At 39.3% G+C, this 12,666-nt stretch overlaps 2 protein-coding genes across 3 annotated transcripts; one reads left to right on the plus strand and one right to left on the minus strand.

Annotated features, from left to right (window-relative positions):
* The first annotated feature begins 1,014 nt into the window (after nt 1-1,014).
* On the plus strand, nt 1,015-5,173 carry apool (apolipoprotein O-like). Of its 2 annotated transcripts, XM_079485662.1 has the most exons (9): nt 1,015-1,091; nt 1,792-1,896; nt 2,139-2,255; nt 2,376-2,430; nt 2,506-2,604; nt 2,902-2,993; nt 3,275-3,373; nt 3,583-4,144; nt 4,229-5,173. In XM_079485662.1, exons 1-9 carry the CDS (start codon nt 1,080-1,082, stop codon nt 4,315-4,317), a joined length of 1,230 nt encoding a protein of 409 aa, XP_079341788.1. In that variant the 5' UTR covers nt 1,015-1,079; the 3' UTR covers nt 4,318-5,173. The 2 variants fall into 2 exon arrangements, with proteins under 2 accessions (XP_079341788.1, XP_079341787.1); XM_079485661.1 differs by lacking the exon at nt 1,015-1,091 and having other exon boundaries at nt 1,650-1,896; nt 4,229-5,114.
* On the minus strand, nt 5,104-11,010 carry radx (RPA1 related single stranded DNA binding protein). The gene is made up of 15 exons (XM_079485647.1): nt 10,094-11,010; nt 9,762-9,904; nt 9,477-9,669; nt 9,240-9,348; nt 9,013-9,110; nt 8,734-8,853; nt 8,488-8,583; nt 7,888-8,058; nt 7,556-7,737; nt 7,289-7,425; nt 6,686-6,733; nt 6,263-6,381; nt 5,882-6,169; nt 5,587-5,751; nt 5,104-5,504 (listed from the first exon to the last, which is right to left on the minus strand). Exons 1-15 carry the CDS (start codon nt 10,644-10,646, stop codon nt 5,359-5,361), a joined length of 2,568 nt encoding a protein of 855 aa, XP_079341773.1. The 5' UTR covers nt 10,647-11,010; the 3' UTR covers nt 5,104-5,358.
* Between the last annotated feature and the right edge of the window lie 1,656 nt (nt 11,011-12,666).

Here is a 12,666-nt window from a genome sequence, read left to right on the forward strand (position 1 = left end):
GGTCGATGGCGTCTTACCAAAGTGATTCACAAAAACATCTGCCCACTTTATTCACTGTTTCGAGTCATTGTTTCTCTTCACAGTGTTGCCGAGGACATTCATTCCATGTTTGTGTGTGCGTGTGTATTTGTGAGTACGTGTGTTTTTTCCAGGCCATCGGGGTTTCACTGTGGTTTAAAGGGCATGTCCCCCCCTCTTCCCCACACGGCTATGCTGTATAAGGTGTAAGTTGCACTGCAACATTGAGACGGAACATATTGCTCTTTTTTCAAGGTTCTCTTTCAGAAAATTCCCCTTCTGTATATTAAAACACCAGGAAAATCCTGATATTTATTCACAGTATTATTCAAGGCTAACCCTATTTGCTTTCAGAAATATAAATACATATATAAATATATATAATACAGATTGTAAAATGTTAAACTAATAAACTGAGTTCTCTGCACTCTGCATTTGTGTTGTGTGATGTTTTTAAGATACCATTTAAAAAGGAAGAAAAATCGAATTAAATATATAAAATTAAAAGTACATCATAATGTAAAAATAAAATGCAACATTCAGATGTGAGACAGAATATTTTAACACAACACCCACAAAATGTGTACAAATGTGTGTAAAAATACATTTACATTAGTTAGTAAAATACAAAAAACGAATTTACTAGTTGTAGTAAAATACTACAAATTGTAAACAGTAGTGTATATTCAGGATAAAGGTGACAAGGGAAAAAATAAATAATCTATGCGAAAATATTTTGATGTTTACATGCAGTTTTATGGATTTATTTGTTTTTTCATTAATGGCTGTTTAGTCTATTGTCACTATTTAGTCTCTGAAATCAAAATAAAAGTAAGGATTCTAACAAATAAATGCACACTTAACAAGCCGAGTCCAGGCAATGAAAACAACAGAATAATTTCATAATATTTTCAGACGAATATATAATATAATATAATAGTTTTTTAAAGTTTAACAATATCATTTAAAGAGTCAAAGCTGAAGAAATACACTCACGTGTTCCGACGGATTTTCTGACTCCTCTAGCTTTCCGTAGTGCGAGTCAAGGGGGCGGGACCGGTATGGCGGCCAAGGTGAGTTACTTCATTCTTAGTTAGTCGTGTGCATTTCATGTAAAACATAAAGATCTAACGGATCTTGTAAGGTATAATTTTTACATAACTAGCGAGTTGCAGCGGTTATATCAGACCACGAAGGCTGTGTTTGTAAAACACGTTTGGATTTCGTGTTCTTATTCACTCTCACACACATACGCAAGTAACTTAACCTGTCTTTCTTACGCATAAAATAATATTGTCTGTTTCTCAAAAAGACACTAAATCTACACAGTATTCGTCGTGCCTGTTTATAGTATAAGTAGGCAGCTCGCGTTGGCTTGAGAAGCTGTTATCTGTATGTCCCTTACTGTCACATAGACAACAGAATGCATGTGTGCCTTATTACTATAGCATGCAGAAACTAACACACACTGGTGGATTGTTTTAGCATAGATAGTTGAATTGGATTGGAATAATTACATGGACTGAATGGTCAACCCTTGCTTCAGTCCCTTAAACCTATACAGATAATGTGCTTATCTGAAGATTTGGAGTTGGACATACCACACAACAGATCATGAACTAACTTACTCACTCAGCAGTCTAAGGCTGAAAGTAATTGTACTCTGAATCAGCTCACATGGAAAACTGAATGTAGAATTCATTGACACATTTTTTACGTGTGTGCGGAATTATAGTCAAAGTCTTTTATACTAATGATATGTTTGATCCTCAGATTTTGAAGTATGCAGCACTTCCTGCTGCTGTAGTGGGTGTGGGCTCCTTTAGAATTTATTATGTTGGTGATAGAAAAAGCGAGGAGCTAGTCTCTCCAAAAGAGGTAAGAATACAAACGATGTTCAGAATAGTGTACTACTCATAATGCTGTACTACATACAACTAGTACTGTTTGGGCAGTATGTCAAATCTACACAGTTATATTTGCTTTGTACAAAACACTTATATAATAAGAGCACACACCACACGGTATGGAATATTGTATCACCCGATGCAATGCATATGGACCAGGACGTAATATCAGACATTACCATGACCTATCTTTTTTTTTCTCCCTCTCTCCAGCTGTCTATCTACTCAGATCATCATGCTGTTCAGTTTGTGGAAGAGCGTACTGGTCTGGTGCAAACGGGGCTGGGGTCTTTAAGGGTGGGCCTGCAGCCGTATGTCAGAGTAGTGCAGGTGTGATACATGAGCTCATATATACTGTACATTCTGTGATAATGAAGTAGTCATTGTTTGATGGGAGGAAGGAGAAGCTAATGAAATATTATCTATTACAATTCTCTGTTTTATTAACAGAATGGCCTTGCTTCGGTCAAGATCGGAGTCATATCTGTTTACCAGGCTGGGGAAGGTGAGTCTGATGTGTGATAAAGCAGGTGGAAAAATGACTATAAATGTGACTAACCCCGACCTCTTCTGGTTTTAGACACATATCACTTCCTTCGAGATCCACCACCTGGCTTTCTGCCTAGAGTTGGTATCATAACTGTGTCCGGGTTGGGTGGCCTCATTCTGGCCCGCAAGGGTAAACTGAATAGCATACACTTTACCTGCACTACAGTATATACACCCTTTTTAGTCTTTTTAAAAGTGCTTTTTCTGGACATAGTTTAGCTACTTTAAAATGTGAACCAGTCTAATATGTGCACAAATTTAATTCCATCTGCTGACGTGTTGCAAATAGCTTCTCGCCGACAGTGATAACATAAGTGTAAATAGTTTGGCCCTCTTGCAGTTTATAAGGATAGTCTGGTCCTTGAAAGTAAATACTGTAGGTGGTGACTTAAAGAAGAATCTGTATGAAATGTGTGCTGTCTCGCAGGTTCTCGTTTGAAGAAGATTATCTTTCCTTTTGGTCTGGCTACACTCGGTACTGCAGTGTGTTACCCCATACAGACTGTTGGAGTCCTGAAGGTTCCTTCTGTCACACACACAACTTTATATTTTTCCAGTTTCTGTATAAACCTTTAAGGGATAGTTCACTCAACTTAGAAAATTCTTTCATCATTTATTCCTCCTCGTGTTGTTCAAAACCAGCATAAGACATTTTGAGGTGGGCGACAATGTTGTTATCAGTGTTCTTCAAAATATATTTTGTATTCTGCAGAAGAAAGTCATACAAGATAGTAACATTGAAAGCAAAAAATTTGAAATCTGTATTTTTATCCCATTGTCTTTCTGTATTTGCTTTACAGATCACTGGTAAGAAGTTTTACAATGTAAGTTCATCTGTTGCCTCAATGTTTCAATCTAAACCAAAGGGAGAGATCATCATGCCTGCTGGTAGCATGGAGGTAATCCACATGTGCTTGCATAATGCTCGAGTAATTTTGACCCACGTTTAAAATTTTGACGCCTTAAAATCATAAATCCTTTGTGAATGTGATGTAAGTTCAGCCAAAAAGCTGTTCAATTCATTGCACATTTATTGTAATAGTCAACTCGCCTACTTGTGTGTAAAAATATGTTGCAATGCTTTTAATAACATTTCTTTTAATTACAGTCTGCTGCTCCTGTAACAATCCCAGATCCAGTTTCACTCACACCCGAGTCTGAACTGGCCCCTGTCATTCCAGCTGAGGAAGTGACATCACTACCAGAAGTTGTCCCAGTATCTGAAATTGCTGCATCACCTACTGAACCTGAAACTGCCCCTGAGCTTCCGAAGAAAGCTATAGAAACCGTACCTGACCCTCCTGTTCCAGAGCCTGTGGTCGAAACTGTTTCAGAGATAACGCCTGCAGACACTCTTGTAGACACTGCTCCGGAGTCTGCTCACGAGCCAACATCCATTGAAACAGTCTCTGAAGCTGATGTTACTTTAGATGTTTCAGAAGCCACCCCTGCTAACACAGAACTTGAGGCCCCTGCACCAGGTCCCGCCACAACCTCAGAAGAAATTATACCCAATGAGCAAGCATCCGCTGCCCCACCACTGGCCGACCATGCAACTACGGAAGAGGTCCCACCTCCTGTTCATGAGGCCACAACCCCTTCTCCAGCAGTTGAAGCACCCCCCTCATCTGAATCTCCGGTACAACAGGTCAATGTTGAGCCAGCAGCAGGTGAGGGAACAAGAGTTTACAGAAATTTATGAAAGAAGCACTTAGTCTTCTCCACACTAATACGTTCATTTTCTGCTGTTTTAGTGAAGCCACGCTTTGTTCCTGACCCAGCTCTAGTCGACCACGGCCAGGCCAATCCCGAGGATGCAGACATGTACAGTACACGAAGCTGAATGAGAGACACCGGTTAACTGAAGCACAGAGAAAGATTGAGGAAATATTCTGTGATGTTTCAATGTGCCATGATTTCAGCACTGTTTGATAGTTTTGTGATTCAGATATTTACGTTTATCAATGATCCAGGGATACAGGTCCTGTTTGTCCTGATGTCTTACTCTTACCTCAGCTGCAGAGATCACACACCTGCACAGCCACATTTTTGTATAAACCTACATTGTAGTTCAAACCCTTTCTAAGAACGACACTACAGAAAGATATTATCTTAGTTAGTTCCCAGGGTTCATTTAATTTGTGTCATCTTCAGGTTTACCATTCGGACCTTTATTTCCTGATTTCACAGAAAATTGCTTTGTACTCATTTTTACTGTGAAAATTAAATTGAAAACTGGACTAAACCAAAATGCATTTTATGAGCAATGACATTTGCAATATACATGTATTTTCTGCAATACATTTTACTGGGGTAATGTGTCGAGCCTTATCTATGAGATGTGTTAGTGAGGCTTTGTATTTATTTGATCATTGAATTTGTTTTCTACCCATTACGAAATGTTCTTACTCTCCAGAGTTGTGACACAAACACTTATCAAATGTGGAGTGCTTAAACTATCCAGCAGTTCTGGATGCTTTTCAGATCGCAGTATTTCAGAGGGCACTGACTGGGAACAGTGCGTCTGTTAAATTATTTAAATGTTTCAGTTGTTCTCTCTTCATGTCTTTATGGCCTACCACTGCTTTGTGAAATAGAGGAATGCCAGGTGATGATAATAAAGATTTCTAACACAATGTTTTTTGAGTAAACAATGTTTATTCCTTAACGTTTTCTAAAACAAAAGCAATGCACACATTATTAAATTACAAATTTATAAAAATATTTTAACAAATTAGCTTTTGGTCCATTCAAACGAAACCATTTAAAATGCAAAATAAACATTAATATTAGCATCAGTTCTGACCAACATTTCTACATGCTGGTTTATATACATTAATACGTAAATCATTTACACATGATTTTCCTGATGTGGCTTCCTTCTCTAAGCGCTCTCGGCCTGGCAGATGTCTGTTGTTCTGTACAATTTAGAGCAGATCATTTCTATTCTGTTCTCTCCAAGCAGACACAGATCAATGATACACACCACACGTTCTGACTCCATCTGAGGGGCAGAACTCATCAACGACCCTGCAGATAGATAGATCCACAGATTATTTAGCAGAGAGGCATGCAATGTGAACATAAAAGTATAGCACAGGACAAAACACACCTGGATCAGGGCAAGAACCATCTGGCTGAACACACACGTGTCCTGTCGTCAAACAGGACAGCAGAGAGTTGTCATGGTGACTATGGGGCACTCCAGCAGCTCTGGGGTCATCGGGGGTAAAAACAGGCAAAAACAGAATATCGACTGCAGCCTTTTGATTCAGGCCTGAGAGAAGAAAAGAGGTCAATTAATTATCACAAACCCTGTCAGGCTCAGACTTGAATATTGTTTTGGAACAGAGTACGAAACATAGAGTACGATACAAACTACACATGATCTTTTGCACTGTTCTTACCAAGTATTGTGAGTATGAAGTAGCCGGTGCAGGCCACAGGTGTGTGAGTATGTGTCTGTGGGGTAAGATCTGGTGTCCACTTAGCTGGGCACAGGTTAAGGTGTTGAAGCAGAACTTCTCGGTCATCAAAATTAAATTTTTCTGCAATGCTTTCTTCATCCAGTTTGCCACAACAAAAGTGATCTGTCACATTTTGCTTCACCACTGGCCATATGCTGCTTTCCCATAATGCAGCAGGTTGGCTGGTAGCTTGTGCGTCTGGAGAACCGCTTAGCCTCTGGTCAATCACTTAAAAAAAACACAACAAAAAAAAAATATATCGTTCAATATGAAATGACACTATAAAGTAACACTAGTGTAATGTGTGGAGGGATACAGTACCTTCTCTTGCGGCTGAATGTCTGATCAGCATGTGTTCATCTTCACTCTCAGATTCCTCTTCTTCTAGTCCTGCTTCATTACTAGGCTCTTCTTCCACATGAGAGGTAAAGCCAGCCTGACTAAATGCACAATGAGACGGAAGTTATATTAGTAGCTACATGAATGCATCAGCAATGGTTGCTCCTTGTTTGGTAAAAGAAAGTCTACAAAGTGGATTAAATGTAAATTAAGCAAACAAGCTACTACTCCGATCCTCCGTTTCAGTCTCAATGGGCTTTTGATTTATGCTGAAAGCAGGAGTTTTAAAATAGTTGAGGTCTTTTATTTAAAAATTATTTCAATTTTAGCACATTTAAATAAAGCTGCAGAATATACACGCTGAACCGAGAGAAACTGTACTTTGTGTTGAAATGTTTACAGTACCTGTCAGACTGTACTTTGGATCTAGTAAAATACTGACGCTGCTTTGCCCTAAATAAACAAAACATTTTAACTGACATGAGATACACTGGAATTTAACAAGTGAACATATTATGCAATTACAAGTAAATAAAGCCATGTTTTTCAACATTAACAATACAGTAAAAAATGTAAATAAAAAATAGCATCCGTAGCAACTGAAGACCATTAAAGGCATACTCCACCTAAAATGCTAATTCTGTCATGAATTACTCATCTTTAAGTTGTTCCAAACCTGTATACATTTCTTTGTTCTGTCGAACGCAAAGAAAGATATATATATAAGAATGTCAGCAACTAAGACTTCTAGGGGAGTGAAAAATGGTAGTCAATGGTGCCCCAGAAATCTCATTTGCTAACATCCATCCAAATATCTTTCTTTGTGTTTAACAGAACAAAGAAATGTATACAGGTTTGGAACAACTTGAGGATGAGTAATTCTAATTCATTCATTTTTGGGGTGGACTATCTCTATTATTGAAGTAAAAAAAAACATTTGTTGAATAAAACACATGTAACATCACAATGGATGTAAAATACTACAGTGATTGGTTGAGGAAGTCAAACCTTGAGTGCGGTCTCTTGCGTTTGGGTGGAATCGCAGAATCTGAATCAGATGAGGTTGAGTCTATTTTTCTCAGTACCACAGACCTCTCGTCCATCATAGTGTGATGCCTGAACGACCCAGCATCACTTATTCCCTGCTGTTAAAACAATCCCAACATTTATGTCTTGTTTGTTGCAAAATGATAGAAAAGCAAATAAATAATCTAACATGACTCATTTTGACTGCTGCAGATGATTACTGTTTGACTCAGATTATATCAAACAGACCTGCTGGTGAATTTGTGATGTTTCTTGTAGAGCATTGACTCCGGGTTGTTGATCCCCTGGACGCCAGGAGTGGTACTGCACAGCAGCCACATAGCCCTGTATGGCCACTCTTTTGTGTTCTCTGTACTGCATGCTCTGTAGCTCCCCCTTCAGTTCAGCAACTGCTATAATTGACGTCTCATCTAAACAACAATTAGAACTTAAGTAAAAAAAGCAAAAAAAACATTTAGAGTATATTTTTATATGTATGTTACTGATACTGATGTAAAATTATCTCAAAGGTGAAAAGTGACTCATGAAATCTACATATGTATCAGGAGGGTAGCTCTTACTGGCTGTGTTGTTTTTGGTGGTCGGTGTAAAGGTGGGTGGGGCAGGTGGGTAGCTGTAGTGTCCCCCGACAGCAGTCTTCTGCAGCATGACACTGTCTTTAAGTGTCTTTGTCCACTGGATGAACGCTTTTACCTTTGGCTCATTCACATACGGCTGCTTTTTATGACAGCCTGAACAAACACATACATGTACAAATACATATAGTTATATCATTCTAAAGACCTTTAGTTGACTTCTATTGTTTTCTATTCTATACTGAGGTAGTGAGGCAATCTATCCCCCATTCTATACTATTTCAGTCTTAGGGCTGCCTTAAACTACACAACTTCACCCTGGACTTTTGCCAGTGTCCTGATGCCTAGTATTTTAAAATCTCAAGGTGACAATGTACAAAGACCTTGCTTGGGCATTTTTTTCATCAAGACATTGTCTAGAATGTTGATTGATGTATTTAAACTGCAAAGACAGATTGTATTTTCAGAATGTATTGAATGTAGTTTTCTATATGAGGACAATTCATACCCATAATATAGCTAGAAAGGTTTTGGTTCTGCTCTTGTTTGACTGTGGGTCGACAACATGTTCTGACTGGAATTCACCTGTGATGAAGAGCTGAGTCTCTGTGCTGCTGGTCAAATAGACAAAACGACCCGCCTCCTGACACGCCCTCATTTGAGTGCACACCAGATACGTCACTACAGAAAAAGAGAATGTGGAATAAAGACAAATAGAGTGAGACAATGCAATAAGGAAATACAGTATATGTAAAATAATGTGTTTTTAAACTTATACATTTTTATAAGTGTTTATGAAATGCTACTTATGGACATGGAGTGATGTTTTACTGGGGCAGATATTGCTGAAGATCTCTGGCTGGGATGAAGAAAAGATCTCCAGTATAAAAGGAGAGTCACTTGTCCCATCCACCGCATGTACCCACCGATATGCCCAGAATTTCTCCGGTCCTGTCAGAGGCACAGACATAACTGTGTTGGCAGTACATTTGACAGCCAGTTATAAAGACAACAGGATTGTTCGACTTCACTCGACGACACAAACCGATCAGCATGAAGACAACTACAAGACACAATGAAAAACACAAAGCAGCCTAATCAAATAAATACCTGACTTTTCTTTGCTCCTGATTCGTTCAATCCGGCCTACATAAGTCACCAGACCAATGATGTCATGGGCATGGTTACTGTTGGCTTCCACCTCTGACCTGATCACAGACAGAAACGGAGTACATTTTTGTAAACTTTCCCTTAAATAAACCCTTAAAACAGATCCACGTCTCTAAATGCGTCAAGACTTCGTAACACAATTGTTTTTGTGGATGGTGAGTGTGTACCTTGTGGTAAAATTGTATGGGACATCGGGAAGACCCCATTGAAGCTGAACACATTTCGGTGGAACCACGGTCACTACAGTTGCTGGACTTCGAGCATTCAAGCTGATCTCTATGCAACACAAACAGCAGACATTACCTAACTGACTTTGTCTGCGGACATGGTATAATAATCCTAATTCACACCTGTATAAAACTAACATGAAACAAAAAATGCTAAAATTTAAATCTAGTCCATACCAATGGAGCGGAATGCCATGAGTGAGAGAGTGCTAATCTGCGGCCTTGAGCGTTTCTGATAACTGGGTTTTACAGCAAATTGCTGCAAGTACAGAACCGAGCCAACTGTTAGCCGATGGAACCATTCAGGGCAAAGTTCATTCCATAAGACCATTGACATAATGCCACTCTGATCAGCAACCTCATAGTACACCTGAAAGACACACAGTGTGGTATCAGACTTTCACTGCAGATGTAAATAAATGATCAGGTTCAACAGACTAAAAAACCACGATCTCAGCTTACCTGAAATGGGAAGTCAATATTTTGTCCAGGTTTTCCATAGTACCGGATTCTGGATCTGTGCAGAATTCGGACCAGAAGTGGTAGAGGACGTTTGGAGCTGTAAAAGAATGCTTCCAGATCCGCCAGCAAAGTAATACTAGACACTGACAAGGAGAGCGACATGAACCACAGAAGAGACATTTATTTTCCAAATCAAATAAAGGAGATTGGCAGGCTTGCATCCAAAAGTGACTTACAATATCACACATGTAATATTACATTATAGCTCAGAATTTGATAAAGGCCCATTTCATTCTTTAAATAAAACTCTCCTCCACGCCCACTTTTCATACCATCTAAAACCACGTGTGGCGGCGGGTTGTTGGCGATCCACACACTCCCGTGAGGATCATCGTTTATCCACAACGATAAATAATGTTTTCTAGTCAGCTGCAGAGGTCCATTAGTGCGAATCACATCATCCCGAAACCACTGAGGGATGTTATCCACATCTTTCATGTTGTCAAACATCTCAGGCATTTCCGTGATGCTGTGGATGTCGTCTATCCTCAGGTAACTGTGACCCAGTCTCGTCTCATCGTGGACAACTGACAGATGGGACAGCCGAACCCCGACACCGCACCGCAGTGAGCCGTTCTTAACCCGCCGGATCAGACACTCCGCCACCTGACACTTTACCCTCCACCGGCCGTCCGTGACTGTCAGGTCGTAGCTGTAGCTCTCGGTGGTGGGATGTAGACTCAGGTAGCGGTCAACGGCGATGACGGCCACGGTTAGCGGGCTGCCGAGGGTTATGGAAAGATTCAATGCCCCCCGCAGCTGCTCAAGCGCTGCAAGCAGAATAGATCCGGACCCGCTGTCACTGCGATCTGCGGCACTTGCCATTACTGAGTAACGTTAGTGTACTTTTGAATTCAGATCAAAATACTCATTATTCCAACATAATTTGACCGGGAGCGGTTCCATACATTCAGAGAGGTTACTTATCGTTAATGTGCGAGGGTCTGTAGACGAAATGCTCTAGCAGGCTAGACGTATCTTGCATGAACGCACTTATTCCTATTAACGTTACACATTTATGAGGCAAGGGATATTTTGTCGCTCACGTGGATCAAGAATACAGATATTATTGTCTTGAAAATGGTCTCGACGCTCGCAAAACGTAAACCAACCGCGCGGCTAGTTCGTGTTTCTTCTTCACGACGTGAGGCGGAAAACCGAACACTGGACATATCACCGCACCGCCACCTAGAGGCAAGAAAGACACGACAAAATTATAAAAGAAATGTATACATAAAAATATCTTGTCACGATTGAAATATTATTATTAATTTAACATATCGTATCATATTGTATTACTGTGTGTCTGCAAAGACTTATAATTATACTACTTTTCTTAATTTTGGACTGTAATGTTGTTATTTTGTGCATGCAGAATAAAAACATTTTGAAATTAATGCAAACCAGGATTATCGCTTTATTTTTAAAGATTGTGTAAATTTAGCGTCACTAAAACAGACATCCAAGCTCTTTCAGAATGTAAACATTTTATTAATAATTTTATTAAAACAATAATTAACAATGTTAAAGCTTGTTGGGATGGTTTATGTACACAGAAGAAAAAGGGGGTAAAACAAGCCATACTACAACTGTGCAACACCAACTCGCTGAACTGAAAAACAGAAAGGCTTTGACCCCCCCCCCCCCCCAGCCCCTCCCAAGTAAGACACTTCAATAATAATTCTGTTACAAAATATCTCTGTTTTTAACTTTCAGATCAGACAATTTATATAAATGTATTTCTATTAGACATCTTATAAAATAAACAACTATATTTTCTTAATATCTTGCTTATACATCATATATTACAGCATCTTGTGTTTTCTAAAGAGTATCGGCAGAAATGGCTGTTTACACCAGGTGTAATTTTTTTCTCTTCTCATACTCCCAACACACGGTCACACAAACCCGCAAGGCCTAAAGCCTTACTAGAACACACACTCTGGGGAGAAATCCAGGCCAGAGTGAAATCTACAAAATGAAAAGAGTTTTGGGGGGGTGGAATGAGAATAAAGTGCAGTCTCCACAAGCAGAGCTAAGTTTCACATGAGAGAAAAAGAAATGGGTCAGTTTTCCTTCACCATTCACAGCCCAATAAGACACAAAGACGCAAACATCCACATGTGCAAACAACACAGCAAACACATGAACACAGCAAAACAATCAAACCTTATAGCATTTGAGACTAAATGTTTGAGTCTGGCTGGCAAAATATTTGTGAAAACACCACAATAGCTGTTAAACTAAGGAACCAGAAGGAAGCAGCTGGTTTTGTTCAGGGTAAGATGCACACAGATGTTTCTCTAAAACGGCTGGCACGTGACTGAACACATCGGATCGGTTGAGCCTTTGCAATTTTTGACAGAAAACAAGAGGCACTGGTACGGGACACCCTGGCGCATTATACTGTCTGCTACTTACTCAACCTAATTGTGCATTCGTCTAAAACCGTTGCATTTTAGATTCATGCAAGCAATGTCCACAGAACTTCCGCAACATACAGCATATTCAATGTATAAAGATACAAAAACACATCAAACATCTTTCTAGTTCGACCTTGGGAAGCAAAGTGATGAGATAACCAGTTATACAATTTAGACTTCTCTCAAAAACCTTTGGAAAATGTTTAGAAATGGTTCAGATGGGCACGTCAGGTAGATAAAGTGTTAAAATAATGGCAAATTATTAATTTAATATAAGGGTTATAAATTAAAAAAATAATCTCTTGAGTGCTTCCTTTGGGTAATTTAATTGGTAAAAACCACTGAATTATGGTGCTTGGGAAAAGCACATGTTAAATTCTAAAGATGAGCAAGCAAAACACCCATGTTTGTCGCACCTGAGA

The sequence above is a fragment of the Barbatula barbatula genome, assembly GCF_947034865.1.
Source record: "Barbatula barbatula genome assembly, chromosome: 2".
NCBI classification, from domain to species: Eukaryota; Metazoa; Chordata; class Actinopteri; order Cypriniformes; family Nemacheilidae; genus Barbatula; species Barbatula barbatula.

Excerpts from the sequence above, each read along its gene's own strand:
- apool (XM_079485661.1), top strand. The coding sequence starts at position 1,777 with ATGTTTGATCCTCAGATTTTGAAGTATGCAGCACTTCCTGCTGCTGTA. Across the intron at positions 2,256-2,375 it reads CGTATGTCAGAGTAGTGCAG|AATGGCCTTGCTTCGGTCAA; the intron begins GTGTGATACATG and ends TTTTATTAACAG. Across the intron at positions 4,145-4,228 it reads CAATGTTGAGCCAGCAGCAG|TGAAGCCACGCTTTGTTCCT; the intron begins GTGAGGGAACAA and ends CTGCTGTTTTAG.
- radx (XM_079485647.1), bottom strand. The coding sequence starts at position 10,646 with ATGGCAAGTGCCGCAGATCGCAGTGACAGCGGGTCCGGATCTATTCTG. Across the intron at positions 7,738-7,887 it reads CACCAAAAACAACACAGCCA|ATGAGACGTCAATTATAGCA; the intron begins GTAAGAGCTACC and ends ATTGTTGTTTAG. Across the intron at positions 5,752-5,881 it reads CTTCATACTCACAATACTTG|GCCTGAATCAAAAGGCTGCA; the intron begins GTAAGAACAGTG and ends TTCTTCTCTCAG.